This window comes from Mustela putorius, unplaced genomic scaffold, assembly GCF_011764305.1.
Source record: "Mustela putorius furo isolate JIRA1106 unplaced genomic scaffold, ASM1176430v1.1 tig00000450_pilon_pilon_pilon, whole genome shotgun sequence".
Classification (NCBI taxonomy): Eukaryota; Metazoa; Chordata; class Mammalia; order Carnivora; family Mustelidae; genus Mustela; species Mustela putorius.
The window spans coordinates 12,492,110-12,516,382 of NW_025421385.1; the positions used below are offsets into that span (position 1 = coordinate 12,492,110).

General features: G+C 44.7%; 1 protein-coding gene and 1 long non-coding RNA gene across 3 annotated transcripts in view; both read left to right on the forward strand.

The window, feature by feature from the left end:
* CNKSR3 (CNKSR family member 3) overlaps positions 1 to 3,128 on the forward strand; it is an 88,816-nt gene extending 85,688 nt beyond the window's left edge. For both annotated transcript variants that reach the window (XM_004778190.3, XM_045080157.1), the window contains one exon: positions 1,759 to 3,128. In XM_004778190.3, coding sequence (XP_004778247.3) covers positions 1,759 to 2,057 — 299 coding nt within the window. In that variant the 3' untranslated portion in view covers positions 2,058 to 3,128. The remainder of the gene's footprint in view (positions 1 to 1,758) is intronic.
* A 6,181-nt stretch (positions 3,129 to 9,309) lies between these two features.
* On the forward strand, positions 9,310 to 16,370 carry LOC123392111. Its single transcript, XR_006606802.1, has 3 exons — positions 9,310 to 11,567; positions 13,476 to 13,671; positions 15,314 to 16,370. It is a non-coding gene; the product is annotated as an uncharacterized LOC123392111 (long non-coding RNA).
* Positions 16,371 to 24,273: the final 7,903 nt, after the last annotated feature.

Genomic DNA, 24,273 nt, shown 5'->3' on the forward strand with positions numbered 1-24,273 from the left:
TCAACTTCCACAGTGAACAACCCCTCACAGCTCCCCGGGCCTTGGTAAAGTTCCTCCCTCACGAACCTGAATCACCTGGAGCAGAATAAAGCAGGAAAGGGAGAAGATGTCTGTGGAGTAAGGTCCAGGATACCCTTAACTGGCATATGAAAGTCTGTGGAGCAGTCAGCAGGTGGCAGGGCTGTCCTTTGTTTAGATTTAGAAATGTCAACATCTTCATTGCTGTTCTCTTGGGCTTTTAATTCCTGATTTAGCCTTTTACTTCCTTTTAGAAATGAGAGAGGTGGTGGGGAGTGTTAAGTCTGAAAGTGGAGACATACTTGACCTCCTGTTTCACCTTCCATAGTTCTGTCGTAGGATTGTTTTAGAATGAAAAGATGTCTGTCCGCGTGATGGGCACTTAAAAAAAAAAGCAGCTTTCTTGAGAGAGGACTCACATACCATAAATCTGCTTACCCTGTTAAAGTGTACAATTCAGAGGTTTTTAATGCATTCATGGAGTCGTGTGTCCATCAGCACTGTCTAATTCCAGCATATTTTATCACTTCAGAAAGAAACCCCTGAGGCAGTCACTCCTCATGCCCTCCTCCCTCAGCTCCTGGCAGCCACTAATCTACTTTCTGTGTCTCTGGATTTTTGTACTCTTGAGTAGACTCCTGCATTATGTGGCTCTTTGACAATGGGCACTTCTTCAAAGCAACTACCCCTTTGGTTAACAAAAACGAAACAGGCACACTGAGAAACATCTAGAAGACAGGAGAAAATAAAACTCCACTGTCTTCTGCTTCCCCAAACTAGACATAATCAGTCTGAATGTTTTCTGATGTTATACACTTAGAAAAAATGTACAAAATGGAAGAAATAGATTTTTGACAGTACCGTGAAAGGTGACTTACTCAACACATGTATGTTTTCTGTAGCAACTGCATGACATCCTAACATCCATGTCAGGGCTCTAGCATGTACTCACCCAGGCTGCTGCTGCTGGACACCTCCGCTAGGTGTGTGCCCCCCCCTTCCCCCACGTTGAGCACCCATGCTGCACTAAGCATCTTGTCCCTAGAGCGTCATAATTTCTGGGTCAAAAGAATGTTACACGTGGCCAGACTGCCCTGCATTTTAGGTTTCTCTTCAGTTTCCTAACTATCCCGCATCCCCCACCCCCACTCCTACCCCCAACCGCCCCCCTCCCCCGCCCCGCCCCCAAGAGCGGTGTACTGGCATTTAGGCTGGGACCATTCTTCCTTTTTTGGAACTGTCTTAAGCATGGCTGAACCCTTTCTGTTAAAGGTGAGTGACAGTGCCTGCCCTATACTGAGGGTGTCAGCCCAAGGCACCCCCACCTTCCAGATTGCTCGTTAGGGGAGACTTGGGGATAAGAACCACTGTCCCGGTGCCCACAGGCATTGAACAAGAATAGATCGGGCCTTAAGGAGTGCAGGCTGAGACAACCTTTTCGCTTTTTTTCCCCCTTCAATTTCGAGTGAAATGTTACGAAAATTCTAACACTGCTAAAGAAGTGTGGGCCCTCCGATTCTGCCCTGCCCTTGTGTTGCCTCTTGGGTTGTAGAAGCAGACTTAGATGGACTCCTTCCACTTCTACTTTCTAAACATCCAGTGGGGTGCGCCTGGCTGGGTGGGGGGAGGGCGGGGTCTGGGACGCACCCCGAGGGCACCGGGTCTCAGCACGCTGCCCGCCTGGCTGAGCTGGACGGTGCTGTGGATTTTAATGGACTCGTGGGCTTTGTCTGAAAACAGGTGAGGACGCCCTGTGCCGGTATTTCAGTAACGAGCGGATCCCCCCCATCCTGGAAGAGCGCCCCTCGCCCCCGTACCGCTTCTCCAGGCCCCCAGCGGAGAGGCAGCTGGTCCGCGGCGCGGACTACGTCCGGGGGAGCAGGGGCTACCTCGGTTCGGATCTCCACGGCAGCGCCACCATCCCGTTCCAGGAGGAGGGGACCCGAAAGAAGCCGGTCTCCTCGGCGACCAAGGCCTCCTCCACGGAGCCGTCGCTGCTGGTCAGCTGGTTTACTCGCCTGAAACTCTTGACTCACTGAGCTCCGCCCTCCTCGGACTCGTCCCTGGCCCCCGCCCCCAAGTGCCTTGCTTTTTCCGTTGACAACCTGTTCCGGTTTCCATCCACAGTATTACATCGTGACCTTACACGATTTCATTGTTTGTTTCTTTTGGAAGTTGTATACTGCCCTTCTCGGACTTTGGAAGTGATTGGATGGGGACAGATCACGGAGGATATTAGGTGTTGCCTTGTGGAGGCCGAAGGAGAGAAATGAGTCGAGTCTGCTCCTCTTGGCTTCCTTAGGGCGGGAACACGAAGACACACACTGTACACTGGGGCCTGTGCCCGGAATGTTTTGGTCGTTATGAGGAACTGGCCATGGTGGTGTTGGGGGCGGGGCTGAAGTTGGTGGCCCTGTCACACGGAGGCCTTGGTTTGTGGTCCATCTTCTTCACCTGAAAAAGCCAGTGGAGAAAACATTTTTGTTTTGATTTTTCAAGCTACATACCCTGTTTGTAAGTGTAGCGGCTTTGACTTTGAAATAACATGTGGCATGCATTTCCTGCTGTTTCAAAGAAGTGGTTTCAGTAAGTGTAGGCCTGTTGCACTTGGTTATTCCCTTTTCGTAACAATCTCAGTATGTAGGTCAGTTAACACAGAAACACATGGACACATTTAGGTAGGGATTACTACACACAAAGAAGTTTATGATTATTCGTGAGGGGTGTCGTTGTTGTTATATATTATTGTCTTTAAGGGAAAAGAAGCTATAAGATGTGCTGACAGCCAAAGGATCATTTCAGAAAAATGAAGCAACAATATTTAGGTTTATGAGAGATACAGCAGTTTGCATTTTGACTGTGTAAATTCTGTCTTCCAGGAAAAACAAACAAACAGGCAGTTCTTCAAAATTGTACATATTTTGCAAAATAGAAATCTCCTGGAAAGTCTCATGGTCACTAATTTTCAACTAGCATCAGGTATTTTGGAAAAGTGTGTCAAGATATTAACTCTTGTTTAAACTGAATGTATGATATTTTGTTAGAACAGAAAAGTCCTATCTTGTTAATTTAAGTGTTTTAAATATAGTTGTATATTTTTCTTACTCTTAGTCACGTGTAATTGAAGTATTTCTGCTTTGCATCCTGCGTGAAGCTAATGAAAACGAGGGTTCAGGGTGCTTTCCGATTTACAAGTGACCCCGCCAGGCTGCTGCCTCTATGGGCGCTATTGTTAGAAAACAAAATAAACCCTCCCAAGCATTTTGGGATTTTTATGGTTTAGAAGTGGGGGTGTTGAGGAAGCATCGTATAGTGACAGTTACATCCGGGGAATTTTCTGAGGTATATTCCTAGGCTGAGCTGGTATTCCCTGCTCAAAAACACACCCCCCCCCCAACACCAACACCTCTGGAATTGTTTACTTTTTGCTCAAGTGCCTGAAATTCAACGAATTAGAGCTTCCCTGCAGTTAGTCAACATCTTCCTTTTTAAGTGCCTCTGGTGAGGCTGAAGGGATTGAAGGCAGTTGGGCTCCTCCTGTCAGCCTCCGAGGGAGCTGCCGCTGAAGGACAGAAGAGGCTTGGAATGCATGATTCATTGGGTGCTTTAAACACAATGTAAGGGCAGAGCTTGGTGGGGAGGTCTGGTAATAAGGCTCTGGAGACTAGTGTGGAAGCTATGGAAAAGGAAGGGCACCAGCCTTGGCCTATTTTACTGTTAGCTTGAGCTGGCTTTATGCCCAGAAAAGGGGGCGGCAATACTTCCTCTCACTCCCTGGATTTAGGAGGATTCTTAGTGCTCTTCAGCTGAATAATGAGTTAAGTAGCTTTGGAGGTCTTAGCTGGAAGTTGGCCCCTTTTCTGTGGAGAAAATGCCACTTGCGGTCGGATGACCATCCTCAAAAATGCATTTTCAGGAGTCTGTCTGAACTACAGACAGTGCCCAGCTTCAGTTCCTGCACCACATGGGTGTTTCTGTGACTTTGTTCCCTCAAGCCCTAATAGAAGACCAGAGAAGCTTCTGGGTCCTCTGCCTTTATTCTGTCAGATGCCACAGCTCCATCTGTATTTTTACCTGGGGTTTTCTCCTGAATTGCATTTGGGAAATAGATCCCTGCTTTAAGGAAAAAAAAAAAAAGTTTGTGTATATCTCTACCATTGAGATACATAAACAATAGTTTAATACTAATTTCTGAGCCATTAAAGGAAGCGACTTGCCTCCGTAACAGTCGAGGTTTAATGGTGGATGTGTGGAATGACACTTGAAACTTTAAAAGTGATTTTTTCTTTAACCCTACCAGACCAACTCAACACCCATCCCCCCCTTTTTTTTTTTTAAGATTTTATTTATTTATTTGACAGACAGAGATCACAATTAGGCAGAGAGGCAGGCAGAGAGAGAGAGAGAGAGAGAGGGAAGCAGGCTTCCTGCGGAGCAGAGAGCCCGATGCGGGGCTCGATCCCAGGACCCTGAGATCATGACCCGAGCCGAAGGTAGCAGCCCAAACCACTGAGCCACCTAGGCGCCCCAACACCCATCCCTTTTTATCATAAATATTTCACAATACAGCTACAATCATCAACTAAAAGCCATGGATGATTAAACCTATCCTCACATGTAAAAGTATCACCCGCATATACTTTTACGATTCTAAAATGAAATTAATAGTAAATACAACCACATGCATTAACTTAATGTCCTAAATGAAATATAAACAAATGTATAAGTGTTTTCTAGTGAAATAATTATTTTCTTATGTAAATATTCTAGCACGGTTATAGTACAAGATATATTGAAATATTGAGACAAGGCACATACTTGAACCTGTAGAGAAAATCACCATGCATGTGACAGCTACAAAACGGACACTAGCACAGGTGTGTTTTGCTGGCAACGCAATGCCAGGAATAGATGGATGTCAGTAACAAGATTTTCTAAAATGTGGCCAATTGTTGATCAAGTTGTAGATAAAACAAAAATCTATGAGAGCTACACCTATGTAGTGCTTACTGGGTGCCTGCCATTGTTCTAAATATTTACCCAACAACTGTGAGATGAGTGTCCCGGTTCTTCCCATTTTACAAGTGAGGGAGTCATCCAAGGGTAGACAGCTGATAACAGAGCCGGGGTTAAGATCGAAGTGATTTGGCTCTGCCCTCCTTGTTCATTATTGCTTTACGTATTGGCTTCTCTCAGTTTGGGGAGTGATTGCATTCCTGAAAATTCCAACACGTCTTAAAACTGGGCTAAAAATGCCCTGTGTGTTTAGGGATAGAATGAGATTATAGACTCAGTGCTGAGCTGGGTTTCCATCCACATGAGTACTTGGTGGCGCAGTCGGATGCTGTACCGATGGAGGGCAGTTTTTGGTTGTAAGGGATCTAACCAGTGGAGCTCACGTAGCGCCCAGACCCCATCTGTTCACCAGGAGTGGCCCTCCCCATCATTGGCACCTCACATTTCCAAAACTGGCTCTAGGAGGAGACGCCATCCTTGGAGAACAAGTGATTTAAAAGAAACCCCATCACCACCATCATCATCGAGTGTGAGTCAGTCTTCATGCTGTGTTCTTGTCCATCGTCTATCTCTGGTTCTTTCTCCTTGCTTCTCTACCCACCAAACCTGAGGTTCTAGAATCAGTTTTACTGTGTTTTTGTTTTGTTTTGTTTTGTTTTTCTTTTCCTCTCCCCAAAGCCAAGCAGTTGTTGCTGCTTTTGGCCCAAAGACCATGAATGTTACTGAGTTTGAGAGTGTTGGCCTTCAGAAAACACTAAGGTATTTACACGTAATTTTACCCTTTAAAGAGCTTACGTAAACTTGTTTGACATCTGAATATTATTAGCAAAGAATAAAAGGCAGACAGTTTTTTTTTTTTTTTTTTTTTTTTTGCCACTGAAGGCATAAATGGGACAGCCTCATTTGAAGGTCTCCATGTGTCTGGGACTCGTTTTTATGGACAAGGGGTTCCCATCTCCCTCCCGCCCTCGTGATAGAATCCCTGCATCATTTCCTTTGGGAGGAGACTACCACAAACTCCCTATCTTGGAGATTATGTGGAAGGTGGATTTTTTTTTTTTTTTTACATGTTCATGCTAATCAGTTGAAAGTGAGTATTTAAAAATCTGTCGATTAAAAGCTGACTTAAATAGTATACACAAACTGACCTTTTCTGATGTTTCTTCAAATGGGTGGAAGATCTTCATGATGAATCAAACCTAGTGGGATCATAGAATGTGGTTGGGGGTACCTCGAGGGATTGAAAAAAAGATTTTATGACCTATGGGATTAGAAAAAAAAAAAAACAGTGATCTTTTAATAAAATTTACCTTATAATTTTCTGGAGATTTCTTAACTGCTAAGTTTTGCCCTAGAGGTTTTATTTTTGGCCATTAAACTTACTGCTAGCCATGTGCTGGTCTGACAAAAGTTTTGACAAATGTAAGGTTTAATGTAAGTAAAGGACAAAGAGATTATATCAAATTCAGATTTTCTAGATGGCCGTGTTTTTCTCCAGTTTTAGGCATGTGAGATCTGTCCCAAACCCTGTGTATATATGTGGAAGAGAATTTTGTCCTCTTAAAAAAGTCCTTCTACAGTAATGGCCTGTAGCTTACTGATGGGAAAGAGAAGAGGCGAGATTTTGTCCACAATGAACAAAATAAACATCACTCATCCAGGAGCCTGTTGCACAGTCTTTGAGAACCCCTGGACACCTCCCCTACTCCCCTCAACATAGAAAGGCACATGGTGTGGGGTTATTAAGGACAAGAGTCTGGGCGTATGCCGACCATCCTTGGAGATACTCAAAAATTCAATGGCAGCGTTTGTGAAGTTCATCTTCTGATTGGTCAAGTGTTCACGTGCTGCCAACCTACGACAGACCTCAGGGATTAAAACACGTGATGAGGCTAAAGCCACGATCATGGGGTTTCCTCCTGCGTTCTCTCCCAGCTCCTACCTACCGCGCTGCAGTCCCTGCTCCTGGGACGACGGGCCCCAGTCTGAGCGCTCATGCCATGCTTGCAACCGGCTATTACACTCGCTCTTCCTTACAGAGTTTCTTGTCTCCCTGAGAAGTTGTGAAACTGAAGCTGCAGGAGAAAATTTAAAAAATAAACCTCAAAGGCATTTAAGGAGCTACATCACTCAAAGGAGCTACATCCTCAAAGGAGCTACATCACTCCTGAAATCCGGGATCCAGGGATGGTCTCATCATTTTCTCTCCCACTCAGCTGTTCTTGAAGGAATGATTAAAAGGAGACAAAAAAAAATCAGGAAACAAATTACTATTTTTTTTCCTGTTCTTCCACAGACTAGACCCATTTTAAGGAACTTACCTTGTAATTTTAATGTTAGGGTGACAGAGACCAGATTTTTAATACTTTCCTTCAACATTTTGATGTATCTCGGTCTGAACCTTTCGATTATTTTAGAGAAACATGACGGAACTTTAAAAATGAAGTTTGATACAAAGCAATACTGTTTCTGAAATTAAGAAATTGTCTTTTAATTTTGTGGGTGTCGAGTTCTGTTTTCCCACGTATGAACACCTCTCTGTCATTCCAGCTGAGGCTGTGCCAGGATAAGAGTGGAGAGATTTCAGGAATTAGTACTAATTTAGAAGTCTTTGACTTTTGGAAATTGGCAGTGGTTAGAAGCAGCTGGGGGGGCTCAGCTTTTGAAGTCAGGTAATCGGGTGTCCCACTTGACCACTTACAGGCTCTGTGACTTGAAGCAAGTCACTTATCTCTCTGCTCCCTAGTTATCTACAAAATGAGGGTAATAATAGAATCGACTTCATAGGCTTATGGGGATTAAAGGAGATAATGTTTGTAAGGCCCTTAGGACAGTCTACCACACAGCACTTAATAGATACTGACTTTTGTTGAAATACTCTAGTAGTGGTGTTTACACAATCTTAACCTCTAGTAAATAAGACATTCAGAGCTGGTCTACAGACAATTGCTCATTCTTTTTCCATAAGCAGCAAAATAATGCCTCGGTTGCACTGGCAGAGGACTGCTGAGCTGTGTGTGACCCGGAAGTGTGGTTTTTGCTGGGACAATCTCAGTTGCTCTGAAGTGTTAGCTGAGTCAGAGCTCCAGCGATAAAAGCCTGAGCGGACACATCCAGCCAGAATCACAGTATCACAGCACCGACTTACTGCCAACTCCCCACCAGCTTGCTTTAGCAAAATGATAGAGGAAAACAAAATCTGAGGGTTTGCCCATCTCCTGTTTGGCCGAATGACTTTTGCCTCCCATACCCACTTTGGAATGCCCCCCACCCCAAACTTATTTCTGTGTTTCATGGGATTGGTAGAGTAGGAATCTTGTAGAATGGTACCCATTTTGAAAATGTTCATGAGAATAGATTGTGTATTGCTTTTGCAGAAGCTGAAAAGGCCCGTCCTTGGATGCCTTTTCCAACTAATGCTGTGGTCGACTGGGGGTAATTAGGGGAAGAACCTCTGAGAAGGAAAGGGGGCTGGACGGTGATCTTGGGGCTTGGCTTTCATTTGCTTTACGGGGCCGTGCTTGAGTTTTGCCCATCTGGGGATGTGCAACGTACCCGCCAGACCGAGCACACAGACTGACAGATGCTTAGCAAATACAGAGTGAATACTGGTCCTGAATATTGTTTCTGGAAGAACTTTTGTGAATGGAAATCTGATAGCCCAGCCCACGAGTCTCAGTTTATCTGTGTGTGATGTGGGACTGGGGTGGGGCTGTAGCTACACTTTTTACAGCGACTTTCCCTGCCCCTTGCGAAAGGGCTTGGGCTTTTGTGTTTGTGTCCCTCCTCTGTGAGGGGAACCATGTGGATGTGTGAATTTGGCCCTATGCACTAAAAACCTACATAATCAGCAGTACACACAATTCAACATAATCGTATTTCCTTCCTTCTCTTTCTAGCAAAACTCAATTCTGTTCTGTACCCTGTGTCACAGACGGATTTTGTACGAATTGTCTGCCTCCGTGTATTTCTCGCTACCCCCAAACGCCTAACAATGACGCCCAAATGTGATTTTACTCATCTGTTTATTTCCTAGGAAATAATCTGTCTAATTCCTAGAAAAAATGGAAGACAACTGTGGTGATTGACAAAATTGGCATTTTGTGTTACTTGTGCTCAGGGCAGTGTTAAGGATAGATGAGGGCTGGCCATGGGCTTTCAGATCAGATGAACAGTTAGCAACAACGAAACAAACAACGGCAAAAACAAAACAAAACAAAAGAAAAAAAAAAACAAAGCAAACAACAGCAAAACAAAACAAAACAAAAAAACCAAACCAAAAAAAAGAAAAAAGAAAAGCAACTAGAACCTGACCTTTGGAGAAAAAAAGAATCAAACTAAGAGCTTTCAGGATTTGCTTCTCCTTTTACTCTTAGGGCATTTACATAAATGGAAGAACTTTTGGGCTAACCTTGTTTAGGGCAGCGTGTTTTACTTGGAAGTACCTTTTTCAGATTTTCCTTCAGTGAAGGGGTGCCACTATAGTGCCCCCTTTGAGGGTATTCGATGATGATAATTGAATTAAACGCTTTGGAGAAGATAAAATACAAATGCCAGGGTGTAAGATTTGGTTCGTATGTTAGTTTTAACTAACTAACTATTTAATTTTAGCTAATGCTCTTCTCACAACGCTTACTTAGCACTTGGTTCTGGATTCTTAAATCCTGAGGAAGGAGTCACCCTTCCAGATGCAGTCGCTGGGGTGCGTCCCCTGGTCATCCTCTGGGGCTCTCTTCGATCCTATTCTGGACATCATTAACTGGTCTCTTCTGTTTTTCTGTAACATTGACTCATCCTGGTCGATGTTTGGCTCTCTAGCTTGGATTGGGAGCCTTTCTAAATCAGAGTTTGGGTAACTCCCATGGTAGGCAGTAGAGCAAATATTATTGAAGTAACTAAATGGAAAAAGTAACGACTGTAGAGTCAGAAAAAAGACTAGAGAAAATTATTAAAGTTTTCTGTAAAAAAAAAAAAAAACTTCTATTAAGGTTTTTTGTAGACTACCGCATAGAGAATTTCATTACATTGGCTCTGGTTCTAAAGAAAAACATGATATCAGGTGTCAGAACTCACTCGTATTTATAGGAAGAATACACCCGGGCGTCAACAACAGCTTCTTTGGTTACAGAATTACAGGAACTGCTGAGAACCTAAGCTCTTTAAGGAGTCTACAGGGGACTCCTTTAAGACTCCTTCACATAGGCAGTTTCAAATGAAGTGGAGAAAAATTAACAGTTGGAGTGTAGGGGTGAAGGAACATTCCCATAAATTTAGGCAAGATGGAGGACCTTTCCAGTTTTCTGATGTTTCACTGAAGGCGAGTAGTTCTGGCCTGAGAAAGCCAAGGGTGTCAACAGGAAGGCTGTCGAGTCTACATTCCTAAGAGCCTTTATGCCGAGGGGGTGAGTGACCTGCACTATGGAGACTATTTCTGTTGCTACCAGCGGAGGTCGTAGATGCCTGGTTTTACAATAACATCGTCCTTTGCCTGTGGCGACGCTGGGCTCACCTGAATCCGTGGGCTTCTCCTTTCTGATGGATGGAAACAAGCAGGGATTCTGCTCCCCAGGAACCCGCGCTGGAAAGATGACCTGTAGCAGGAGACGTTCAGCGATGACGCCATTCAACAACAAGAACAAAAAAGATTAAAAGGAAGAAATACCAGATGATTAAATTAAAAAACCCTTCTTTGCAAATCACAGTTAATGATGAGGAATACTGGACCTCCCTTTGGCTGCTTTTTCTGGATGGATCCACCTGGGCACTTTTATCCAAAGCACTCTTGTAGAATTCACTGAACTTGTAGACTACAGTTAGGACATGGGAAAAGGATTGACTTCTATTGTGGGCAATGGAAAATATTTGGGGCGCACAGATGGCAATACTCTGCTTTTGTCTTTTTTCCCTTGGAGGGGGAGGACTTGCCCTGAGCGGCCCAGGAAACCCAACCCTGTGCCCTGCAGGCCTTTCTTTCTTCCTCGTGCCCTTTTTACCTTTCCTCTCAGTCTCGGTCTCTTGCTCCGCGCTCTCATGGTTCTCCTGCTGCAGCTGCCATGGGGGAAATACAGACCATTGATTTGGCACTTGGAGAAGCAGGTGACAAACAGTCCAGCCCATGTGGCTTCGAATATGTGTGTGTGTTGGGGGGGTCAGTGCGTGCTTCTTCTGTGCAGTGTGGGGAGAGGAAAACACTTTCCGCGAGGAGAGTCAGTGCGGAGTAGAGCAGTTACCTGATGGCTTTTCCAGAGTTCTGGGAAGAATAGCTGTCCCGCTGTTGAGACTTTCTGCTGCATCTTTGTTTTCCATTTCGGCGATTTCTGCTCTTTTACCTTCTCCTTCATTCTATATCCTTTGGGTTTATTCTTGTGTTGTGTTTTAACTTCTTATTTTAGGTTCACGCCGAAACAACCGACATAGCTCAGTGACTCAACACACAAGAGTTTACATGTTCTTCACACGCACTCCTCTGTGGGTGTGCTGGCTGGGCAACTCTCCATACCAGCTCTCCTCCAGCCAGCGGCTCAGGGACTCAGGTGATTCCCGTTTGATGGTTTCTGCAACTTGGGGCTCACCCTGGCATTGTCTGTCCAGTAGATGGGGGTGTGGGACATACAGAAGCAAAGGTGCATAAACCAACTTAGCCTAGAAATGATGACCACGCCCCCCTCACTGCAAGGGCAGATGGGAAAGGGATCTTGGGGAGGACTTGAGGTTTCTGCCATGTTTCTTGAGTTGGATACTTAGCTCGTTCATATACAACTTCTAAAATACGAAGCTTAAGACCGTAGGTTTCCTTTCAAGCATGACTTTTGTTGTATTTTACAAGGTTTGGTATGTGGTATTTTCATTATCATTCGGTTCCAACCAGTTTTTAATTGCCATTATGATTTAATTTTTGGTCCATGCATCACTTTGAAGTTTATATATTTTCATGGCTTTGGGATAGCGAGGAATCTTTTATACAAGACAACAAAAGGGGAAACTATAAAAGAAAATGTTGATAGATACAACTACACTGAAGTTAAGAACTGTTGTGGGTTTTTTGTTTGTTTGTTTGTTTTTGTTGTTGTTATTGTTTGTTTTTTAGAGAGAGAGAGAGAGAGCACGCAAGTATGCCTACGCAGTGAGGGTGAAGAATGAGGGTGAAGAGGGGCTCAGGGATAAGGAGAGAGACTCTTAAGCAGGCTCCATGCCCAGCAGGGAGCCTGATGCAGGGCTCAGTCTCACCATCCTGAGATCATGACCTGAGCCAAAGTCAAGAGTCAGAGGCTTAACCTATTGAACCACCCAGGCACCCCCCGAACTTTTGTTTATCAAAAGACACTATAATGAAATACAAAGAAGCCACAAGGGGCACCTGGATGGCTCAGTCGGTTAAGTGTCTGCCTTTGGCTCAGGTCATGATCCTGGGGTCCTGGAATTGAGCCCCACATTGGGCTTCCTGCTCTGTGGGGTGGGAAGCCTGCTTCTCCCTCTCCCACTCCCTCTGCTTGTGTTCCCTCTCTCGCTGTCTCTCTCTCTCTGTCAAATAAATAAATAAAATCTTAAAAAAAAAAGAAAGGAAAGATAGAAGCCACAAATTGGGAGAAGATACATTCTGTGAATTAACAATTAAGAATATGTAAATACTTTTCACAAGTTGATTAGAGAAAGACAAATCAGTATAAAAATGAGCAAAAAGTGTTTCACAAAAGGGAATGCAAATGGCCCATATGCACATGAAAAGATACTCAGGAGTCATCAGGGAAATCTAAGTCAAAACTACTGGGAGCTACCCTTTTAACCTCATTGGTTGGCAAAAATGAACTAACTAGAAAATACCAGGAGAATACAGTAGGAGCACCAGTGCGTTGCTGGGGAGAAGTTAAATTACCATTTAATATTCATATGTCCTGTGCCCCAGCAATTTCAAGCCTGGACATGTATTCTGGAGAATGACATGGTAATTACCTGTGCAGTAAATGCTAACATGTCAAAGACTGATCTCCTCCCTATGAAAAAAAGGAGTTGGACTTCTACAGAGTTCCATGGAAATTGCCTGCAATCTGTTATTGAGGGCAATAAAATCTGATCTGATGCAAGGCTTAGATCCCATTTTCCTGGTGCTCCAAGGGCAAGGAAGAGCTGGTTGTTCTTACCATGAGCGCTCATAAAGCGGATCCTAGGGCTAGCTGGTAGTATGTCAGCGGCCAGCACAGCCCCCAGTCATGCCGGGGAGGGCCTAGGGCATCTTCTGTCATGTGGGTTAAAATAAAATCCCCATAAGGTTTAGGCACTCTGTCCTGGGCTCTGAGGGTGGGCTCTGTTAGACTCATGTTTATTGCCCTAGATGACATAGGCAATAGGGGACCCACACTCCTTCCGTGCTTTTCTGAGTGTCCCCGGCACATGGTCTCGAGGGCCCTATTGGTGCTCTTAGTCCTTTGCTTTTGTTTGCGCAGCACAACCTGACGTCCATCGGCACAACAACGTTTGCGCGGTGCTTTATTCTTCCAATGGAAGGCTCTGCAGCGAGAGAACACGAATGAATCCCAGCTCTTCACATCCAAGACGAAATCTAGGAACACGATGCTGAGTGGAACGAGGAAGTGCCAGCATTCAACCCACAGGGTAACACTCCATTACCTTCCAAAAGAGGTAAAACTGGAGAAGATACTATGGAGGTGTAGCCTCTAAGTGGAAAGTGAAAAGAAAGCGAATGAGAAACACCGAGCTCAGGATGTTAGCTGTGCTGGGGTGGTAAGAGCTCAGGAAAAGCAAGCACCCACAGGTGGGGGTGTGCGTGATTGCTGTAGAAGCCCAGTCCTCGCTGGGGTCGGGGATTCACGGATTGATGCTTTACATGCGAAGTAAAGACCCAGGGCAACTAGAGTGAGAAAAAAGGGAGGCGAAAGAGTGCAAAGTGTAATGGGTTGAACAGTGCCCCCCACAACACCTCACAGCCCCCAATGCCCTCTCTTCCCCCACCCCTGCTCCCATGCATATGTTGAAGTCCTAAATCCCTGGCCCTCACAATGCCACCATATTTGGAGATAAGAATTAAGTGAACGAATTAATGAGGTCTTTAAGATGGACTCTAATTCAGTATGCCCGGTGTCTTTCTAAGAGGAAATTTGGACACAATTTGGACACGCATGTGTGCCCAGAGGAAGGGCCATGGGAAGGCACAGGGAGAAGTTGACCTCCACAAGCCAGAGAGAGAGGCCTTGGGAAAAACCAACCCTGCTAACACCTTGATAGCAGCCTTTTGACGTCCAGGGATATGAGACAATACATTTCTGCTGTTCACACCCCGTCTGTGGTCCTTTGTCGTGGACACCTGAGTAGACTAGACCAAAGTGATGCACGGAGGTATCGCCTTCCCTGTCGGGATGAGTCACGAAGAGGCACAGTGGGTCACTCGGGATTGTGTCCTGCTCATTGGGGCTTCTCTGGAACACTGTGAGGAGGCAGGATGAAGAAGGGGTTTATCTTCCGGTGCCTCCCTGCCCACTCGCGTCTCCCATCGGTCAGGGTCTGCCCGAGGAAGTTAAAGTCCCTCTACTTTCGCCTGGTGTCCTCCAGCCTGTTTAGTGGCTGCTCAGGAAGCCAGAGCCCATGCCACACTGTGTGGCCTTTCATCATAAAGGAAGAACTAGAAACCTGGGTGTGCTTTGTGGGGAGGGTCCTGGTGAGGGTCAAGGGGATGCCCCGCCCTGATCACCCCTAGGTGGGGAACCCTGTGCCCCAGCAAGCTGGTTAGATGTGGGCGGGGCCTGAGCCCGGGTGGTCCTGAGAGGATGGGGGGCGGGGGGCGCATGGGTTTGTGGCTGGTCAGTAATATTCCCGTTTCTGGTTAGCATAGTGGGTACGTAGGAATTCATTTTATCATTTTAAGAATGAAATTTAAAAAGTAAGAGAAGTACAAAGAGGGGGCGATGTTGATGATGTAGCATAAAGAATCCCAGATCAAATTATGAACAATTCAATTCTGTGTTCCTGTGTTTGTTTTTCTACACAAAAGAGAAAAGCAGGTTGCTTTTCAATTCTGAGAACCTTACTCTTCCTTACATCCAGGAAATCAGCTGACTCTTTTTGCAAAGCTAATGTAAACCTACTTTGGGAAGAAAAAGAATCAAATCTCCTGTAAAAATTCAACTCTTAAGTCTGATTAGTTTTATTAATAAGCCATTGTTTCAGATGTCAGCAAACAATGCACAATACATTTGATTATAGAAAATTTTTCTTTTTAAATAAGGCCTAATAAAATAATTGAACATGTATGTTTCTAATTTCCAAGGCTGGCCAGTTTCTTACATTTCACTAAAGTAGAAGAACCGTTACATATGCATGTTCAGACCCATCGTGAATGACTCATGTGGCTGCAACATGGAGAGATCGGCAGTTCTCACGGACCCTGAACTCGACAAACATTCCTGCTTTCCTTAACATTCCTTTCCTATTGCCTCAATTAAATAATGTACACCATAAAACATCTTTCTTTAATTTTCTTTTCAGCAATGCCTAAATTATTTTATTAGTTATGCAAAGTTGGGCACCCTGTGGTTGGCTTATTCTTTTCTTTTGTAATTTACTTTTCATTTGGAAAAGAGTGAAATGCTTGATGTATTGATATGAAGGCTAAAAGATCAGTCATGCACAGTGCTGGTCATGGTCACTGCAGGAAACAGATGGCACCCTCCAAGGGGGTCATTGATGAGAGTCTCCTGAATGGGTTATTTACAGAAGTGTTGTCAGATGCAGAGATCTCCTGAGGGACAGTGAAGCCCCTCAGATTCAGCAGGAAGGACCACAAATTAGGGGAGGAAGAGGTCCCTGGAACCCAGGGAGAATGCAGCAGGAGGAGAGAGGGAGGGATGCCCACTGGAAGCCTTGATCTTCGGTAGAAGTTCACTGCCAATGCAGGAGAGAGAGAGAGAGAGAGAGAGAAGAGAACGTGTCCTGACCTTCCTCTCCTTCTGTCACTGTCTACCACCATTGTCAGGACACAACCAGAAGACAGAGGGCAGGAAAGCCTGGTGGATGAAGGGGTCCACAGAGGGCAGCTTCCTGTGGCCCAAAGCAGGGGTTATGGTGCCAGGAAGTTTTGGGGGAGTGAAGAGTAGATCTGAAATGAAAATCAGAAAACATCGGGCACACTTACGAGACAGTTGCCACAGTGGTGGATGTATTTTTATTAATTCTTTTCAAATGGAACAAAATACTTTCCCCTTCATGTTTTGATAATTGCCCTATTCTAAGTTTTTTTCCTTTTTCCCTTTAACATTGAGAAGGTACACAGGGGACGCTTGTCTTTGGATTTCAGGGGACCGCTGTCATTTTTGATTCTAGAGACTGACAGGTGGAAGGGTGGAGGAGTAATTGTGCCCTCCTTGTTAGGAAGGCAGAATGCTAATAATCGTGTATGAATCTGGGTATTATGTAATCCATAAGTGCTTTGAAATTGCTTTTTAATGGAAGGCTTTAAGGTTGTTAATCTGTAATGTAGAAAGCTATCTTTAGCTACTACCGCATGACCTCACTTATGCGTGGCATCTTAGAAAAAGAAAAAAAATCAAAGCAAAATACGGGCTCACAGATACAGAGAACAAAGGAGTGGTTGCCAGAGGCAGGAGCTGGGGGTGAGCGGGATGGATGAAGAGGGTCAGACAATGCAAACTTCCAGTTATAAAATAAACCAGTCCTGGGGATGGAGTCTACAACAGGGCACCCATCGTTAATAATACTGTATTTGCATATTTGCAGATTGCTAAGAGAGTAGATCTTAAAAGTTTTCATTACAGGAAAAAATGTGTAACTGGGGATGGTAATGAATGTTAACTAGACTTACTATGGTGACGATTTCATAATATATACACATGAATCATTATGTTATAAGCCTGAAATGAATATAATGTTATACATTAATTATCCTTAATTAAAAGAAAAAAGCTGTCTTTAAGAAATTTAGATATTTCGAGGCAGAACAGATTAAGGGCTCCACTTCATAAACCTAGCTGCTTTTGTATCGTGCCTTTCCAAAGAATTCTCAGTAATTGGAGGGATAGATAAGAGAGGGAGAAAGGAAGTTGATACACATAAATAGAAAAAAAAAAATTGAGTGAGTCTTTAGTTTGGATGGAGCAGAATTACTTTTTTCTTCCTCTGGGAAAAAGAAGAAAGTTGCTAGGCTGGATATAATCTCAGAGAGTCTGTTGGAAAAAGCCGTGGCTTCTCCCACTGCCATGCATCTTTCCTGGAAGGCGGTCATCCTCTGTCACCAGGACAGGCATTTTTGGATTTCAAGGCTTCAGGGGAGCCCTGGACACACTCCTTCCGTGTAAATCACCGGGGGCTGAGAGAGACCGAATGAGATGTCCAACGTATCAGATTTGGAGGGAGAAACACTCCTAGAGCCAGGGGTTTGCCCCCTCCCCAGGTGTGCTGTTCCCCGGAAAGTGGGGGCTGCAGGTGAGGTGAAAGAAAAAGTGTAAAGAAGACGTCTCCAAACCGAATCCCTGTATCACTGGATTTTGTGTCTTATCACAAGTTGATAAAGAGGAGAATGGTCATGAAAATCCACACCGGGTGTAAGAGGTTTCACCACGGGCGTAAGAGGTTCCACACCGCCCAGAGATCTGTGAGCTCTGGGAGGGCAGAGTCTTCACTTTCTCGATAGCTCCTGGACGTCCAGAAAAACAACTGGCATATTCTGGTGGTAGATTCTTTCCTAAGTGTCTCTTGAATTTGATTACTTAGGAGGAGGAGAGAGCTTAGGTAACATTCCTTGGTGATGCTGATGCACCTTGAAGAACTTCCTTCTCCAGGGGTGGGCAGCTAAACAAAGTTTTATATAAATCTCTTCAAGCCACTGCTTTGTTGAGCGTCTCAGCTTTCTGGCTTGCTAACCGAGCAGTGACAAGGCTAACCTTGTTTTATAATTAGACTTATGGCTTTCTACTGCCTTAGAAGATTGTGAGGAAATTCCAGAAGCTCTGTGGGTGCTATCATATCAAGCATTCCAGAGAGCAGAACGGAACAAAACAAAGTGTAGTCTACCATTATTCTATGATGACAGTTACTGTCAGAAGGAGAAGGCAAAAATATTTTTCACTGAATGAAGCTTATTATTCCGTGGGAAATGACTGAACCAAAAGGCTCTAAGGAGGAATATTGGGAACGTTTGAACAACAGCTCTCTGCCAGGATCCCAGGGTTTCTCTCCGCCGCGCTGCTCTGCACTCTTTAATCGTGAAATGTAATTTCACTTTTGGAATCTCAAAAAGGATGTAAGCTGATAAGCCCCAGAGCTATGAGATTTCTTGCAAAAATGTGAAATCATCTTGTTCCGCACAGGAAACATAAAAGCTTAGTCTCTGCTCTTTACTCAGCACACTGGAGTGGTTCACAAAGCAGCAAGTGTCAGGCTTTGGAGACTTTCTGGCTTGATACCTCTTTCAAAGGAAAAATGTTTGCAGGGTCGAGTACTCGGCCTGCAGGAAGCCCTCCAGGGATCTCCATCACCAAGTGTGTGGTTTCTCCGTCATCGCACTGGGTGATCGCCTCGCACGCTGGACAGAGAGGACCTGGGCCACCAATGGCAGTTCTGTGGAAACGACAGTGGGGCACAGCTGACGGAAGACATAGAAGGCGTAGAGGCCCCATCTTGCTCTCTCTTGAACAACTCGGTGTGGGGGAATCGGTTGGTGTGTTGTAAGGACACTCAGCACTGACTGGCCAGCCATGTGAGTGAGCCGGCTCGTAAGTGGATCCTGTCCCCTGTCATCTTCAGATGACCATAGTCCCAGCTGCCATCCCAACAGTAACCTCACCCGAGATCCCTAGCCACCCAATGGACAATCCCCCAATGTCTTTTTTTTTTTAAAGATATTATTTGATTATTATTTTTTAAAAGAATTTTATTTGTTTGTTTTACAGATAGAGAGAGTGAAAACAGTGGGAGGGGCACAAGGAGAGGGCCAAGCTGACTCTGCACGCAGCACAGAATCTGACTGACACTGTGCCTCAGTATCGCGACCCTGAGGTGCTGGCCTGAGCGGAAATCAAGAGTTGGAGGCTTCACTGACTGAGAGCCACCCAGGCACCCCAAGATTTTATTTTTTTTAAATAATCTCGGGGCGCCTGGGTGGCTAAGTGAGTTAAGCCTCTGCCTTTGGCTCAGGTCATGATCTCAAGGTCCTGGAATCGAGCCCCGCATCAGGCTCTCTGCTTGGCTGGGGGTCTGCTTCCCTCTCTCTCTCTCTCTCTGCCTGCCTCTCTGCCTACTTGTGATCTCTCTCTGTCAAATAAACAAATAAAATCTTTAGAAAGTAAATAAATAAGATAAAATAATCTCTATACTCAGTGTGGGGCTTGAACTATCAATCCTGAGATCAAGAGTCATGTGCTCCACCGACAAGGGCAGCCAGGCAGCCCTATCCCCAAATTTCTGACAAATAGAAACTGTGTGGGAAAATCAATGTTATTGCTTTTACAAACTGTTAAGTCTTAGAGGCTTTGTTACAAAGCTGTAGATAACTAATATGCCAAGTGATGAATATTAACCAGGAAATTAGAATTCATCATTAAGAATGGTCAGATAGGGCCCGAGATGAGGCAGGTGTTCAGACTGTGAAGTGTTCCTGCAGTGCACAGCTTTTGCTAGGATTTAGGAAATTAAGGGGGGGGGGGTAAGGAGCTTGAGTGTTGGGGAGGCTGGTTTGTAAGTCAGGCATGGGTTAGAATGGCGCATGAATGAATGCAGGTTGAGATAAGCCATGCGGGAGGGAGGGAGATGTTTGTTTTTAAAATTCCTACAACCTTACTAATGACAAGGGCTCCGAAGGTAGATCAGATCTGGGTAATCAAGGACCGATCCTTGAAGAGTAAAAATATACATTCATCTGAAAAATGCAGACGTTGGACCTTGGGCTGGGAAGGTTGAATTCTTGTGAGACTGTCACTCATCACATGCGTACTCGAGGAGGAGATCGACCTTGCATTCCTGAAGTGCTTGGAAAAGAATCACAACTTCTTCAAGACAGAATTTCAGGTAACCACCGCTAACTATTTGTAACTGTCATAAGTAATTGAAGTCTTAAGGGGTTGCGGCACCTAAAAGAGGATTTGCTGTAATCCTTCCTTAGAATATAGGCAAGAAGGAGATAACTATCTCAAGACCAGAGGCAAGGTCTGCGCCCCGCAGACTTCCACTCACAGCAGTCTGGGCGGCTAGGTACCACGGAGAACCCTCCTACCGCACCATAACGGAATCTTGCTAATCCCAGTGAAGGTGATTTTGTATAAAACGCTGCTGGGTTTGTGAGAATGGGCGGGACCTCCACCAGTGAGCGGACAGTGATGACTGGAAAGGACAGGCACGTGGTCCCAAGGGCAGATTCTTACCCTGCCTTGCGATGTGGAGCCTAAGCCTTGTGGGTACAACACGAGCTCACCCGTTCGGATGACAGGAGGCAAAAGCGGCCCCAGGAATCACCTAACTCTCCGCAGATGCAAACACACACCTTCTTTGGAAGAGGCTTGGGGGAAAGGAAGGAGACAGGAGACAGGAATGAGGAGCAACACCCAGGGAGCTTCAAGGCCATTGTCATATTCTGGTTCTTAGTTGCAGGGGTGGGTGGTGCTCATATTTACATGCATATGTAGCACTTTTATTTAAACCAAATATAGATATGCCGATAAATAAAGCAACACCATCTGCCTCCTTTACCTGTCCCCTACAAACAAAGAACAGAGTCAGGGGTTCAGACAGATGAGATCAGGTGGGGGAGTTGAGTTACCTGGTTCAAATTGTTTAGCTTTCCAGCTGTCCTGACTACTTTCGCTTCAGAGACAAATTCGACCCGAGGGTCTGGGGAGGAGCAGGATGGCTCTGACAGGCGTCCCCGGTTGAGGGAAAAGATCTTGACAACTTTGGGGGCAGTGTAAGTTTGAAGTTGTGTGATCCACTTAATTGGAAAAAAAAAATCAAGCCTGGGGACGGAGGAACCCTGAATTAGTGATAAGGGTAATGTGCTGTAATTCCTTCCCCTGCCTCCCCCTGCTGGTTAGGACACACCCCCCAACCCCACCCCAGTTTTCAGGAGAGGTGGTGCGTCTGGTTTGTTCTGTTCCATACAAAAGGTAGTAAGAAGCTTGTTTATTCTTCCACCTCTCATTATCCATTTAAATAAGTGTTCTAATTGTATGATTTGGCTTCTTCGTCTCTGAGTTCCCAGTGCTTTCCACTTTTCAACTTGTCCTTTCTCATGAATGCCGCTGGAGCACACTTCTGAGACCAAGATTTTTACATCATCTTTTTTGTCATCTTTTTATAAATTGCCTTTTGGTCTCTTCCGTGGCTAATGAAAATGCAAATGGCACAACCCCTACGAATTTGCGATATTTAGCACAATTACATCTTCCTTTACCCTTTGACTCAACAACCACACTTCTAGGACTTGTTTTCTCCATGGTTTAAAAATTTTAATTCTGATACAATTAACATATATACACTTCTAGGAATTTATCCCAAAGCGACAACTGGTAAGAATACCAAATGCAACAAAGATGCACAATGTGATTCATTGCAGCGTGACTTGTGATAGGAGATAATGGAACGAGAAATATCAATGTCCTTCAACAGGAGACTGGTTGAACAAACTAGGTGCATCCACATCGTGGGGTGCCACCAAGTGATAAGGAGTGATGGGGCTCTCTCTGTACTGCTGGGGCATCACCTCCGGATACCCTAGGTCTCCGGATACATCATGTTTATGCAAACAAAGTATGCCCACCCCCTTTCCCCTTCACCTTGCTGTGGTGGGCAGATCACACATCCTTAAAACAGCCTAAGCAACTGCCTTCTCAGGGCAAAGCTTTCCTTTCTGTTCATTCTCAAGATGGATTAGGGGCCCCTCGCCCCACTATCAAAATACACTGCATCCTTGTCAGTGCACGCCCTGAATTGTCCCTCCATTGTCTGTGTGTCTGTCGGCCGGTCCATGCAGGTAACCCTTAGAGAATAGGGCTCTCAACTTGTTCATACCACCCCCAGCGACTGATAAATCCTCGTTGAATGAGGGAATGATTACATGGAGAACGTCATCCAAGGAGTTTGAACCTGAAGTCGGGTAGTGAGGACCCAGGAAAGGATTTTTTTTTTTTTAAAGGAAATTAATTTCAACTTACTTTTGAAATATAACGAAGCACTGATCAGGACGAAGATACAAAGGTGTAAGTGCAGAGGAGAGAGTTGCTTGGTCTGTGGTCCATTTGGTGGAGGAGGGGGAGGGAGGTTTCTCAGATGAGGTGTTGCTGGAAGTGAGACTTGAGGATTCATTCATTCATTCATTCATTCATTCAAAAGAGAATTTACCCAGCACATGCTATTTGATAGGTGCTCTGGTAGAGATCAAGGGTATTGGATAGTGGGGGTGGGGAAGGTATTCTAAGAGAGGAAATGACTGTGCATGCTCTGGGAGGCAAGAGAGTAAGGTCTTCGAGTGAGTAGCTAGTTAATCAGCCTAGAAGGATCCTATGTGCAACATGTCCTATGTGAGCCTCGCCTGCGGGGACAAATGACTGCATCTCCCCATTTTGAGGCCAAAACTGGCATGAAAATGGCAGGTACACTCCAGGTATACTTAGCTTGCCATGGAAAAGTTCCTGCTATGGGAACTCCCAGAGTTTCAGAACTCTGTCCTTGAGTCGCGGATCATCACCAGGGGCAGTTTCTGGAATAATCTTCTTTATATGTGAAATAATGATGATCCCTGGAAAAGAGGGCATGTTGACTTTAACAGAATGGATGTTAATTTGGCTAAAGGCATGATGATATCAAGACCATTCATCTTTTTCTTTCTGGGGGACACGAGACAATGGAAGGCAGACAGAGGGTGAGGTAGCTTTGGAAATTCACATCAAGAGCATATGTATCAGTGATTTGGGGGGAAAGAGGTCAAAACCCTCAAATTCATGTTCCCATTTAAAATACAGTAGACAGGGCTTCAAGTCCCCCTGTAGGGCTGGCTCCCTGCTTAGCAGGGAGTCTGCTTCTCCCTCTGCCTCTTCCCTTACTCCAGGCTCTCTCTCTCTCCCTCTTTTGCTCTCTATCTCAAATAAATAAATAAAGTCTTTAAAAAAATAAAATAGAGTAGGCAGTCTTCGTTTTATGTGGTAGTGCAAGACTATTAGTATAACTGTGCAAGCAGACACTTCCCATAACCCCCATAACCCATGGGCGAAATTACGATTCTTTGGTGAACTTCGAAAATTTTTGTCAAAACATCAAACACTCTGTCTGTTATAAATGTATAGGGAAATGAAAAAAAAATAGTAAGACTGATATATATTTAGTATCATCCACTTTAGAACATTTAAAATGTTGATAATTAAAATGTTTTTATTTCTTTGTAAAAAACCTATCAAGAACACTTTGTCCAGGGCTTGCCTTCTGCGTCGCTTTCCTACACCTCGACGCTGGTCAAAATCCTTTCCTAAGTTTGAATCAGTCTCTGACATTTTATTCCTTGTACTTCAATGGGGAATATCCCTCAGAGTCCTTTAATGTGATATATTTTTAAATATTTTTAATTTTTAATTTTTTAAAGATTTTACTTATTTATTTGACAGAGATCACAAGTAGGCAGAGAGGCAGGCAGAGAGAGAGGAAGGGAAGTAGGCTCCCTGCTGAGCAGAGAGCCCGATTCGGGGCTCCATCCCAGGACCCTGGGATCATGATCTGAGCCGAAGTCAGAGGCTTTAACCCACTGATCCACCCAGGCACCCCCTTTAATGTGATTTTATTTATCAATTTACTTATTATTAATTTAACCCACATCCCTTCTTCTAGGACATCTTCATGTTTTGTGTCACTTAGTGGCTTAGTGGCTGCGCTTAGTGGCTGACTTTACCTTTACGGATCCTCTGGCTCCTATTCATAGCCTGTAGGACCAGGCAGTGTCCACAGTCTCAAGGTTGGCTGTTTCTTTCTGACGCCACTCACCTTAATTTTAATTATTCAATCAATTATTTAATTATTTCTGAAAGATTTTATTTCTTTTTGAGAGAGAGAGAGAGAGACAGTGAGTGTGAGAGAGCATGAATGAGGGGAGAGGCAGAGTGAGAGGGAGAAGCAGACTCTCCACTGAGCCGTTAGCCCAGTTTGGGGCTGGATCCCAGGACCCTGTGATCATGACCTGAGCCAAAGGTAGATGCTTAACCAACTGAGCCACCCAGGTGCCCCTGTTTTTTTGTTTGT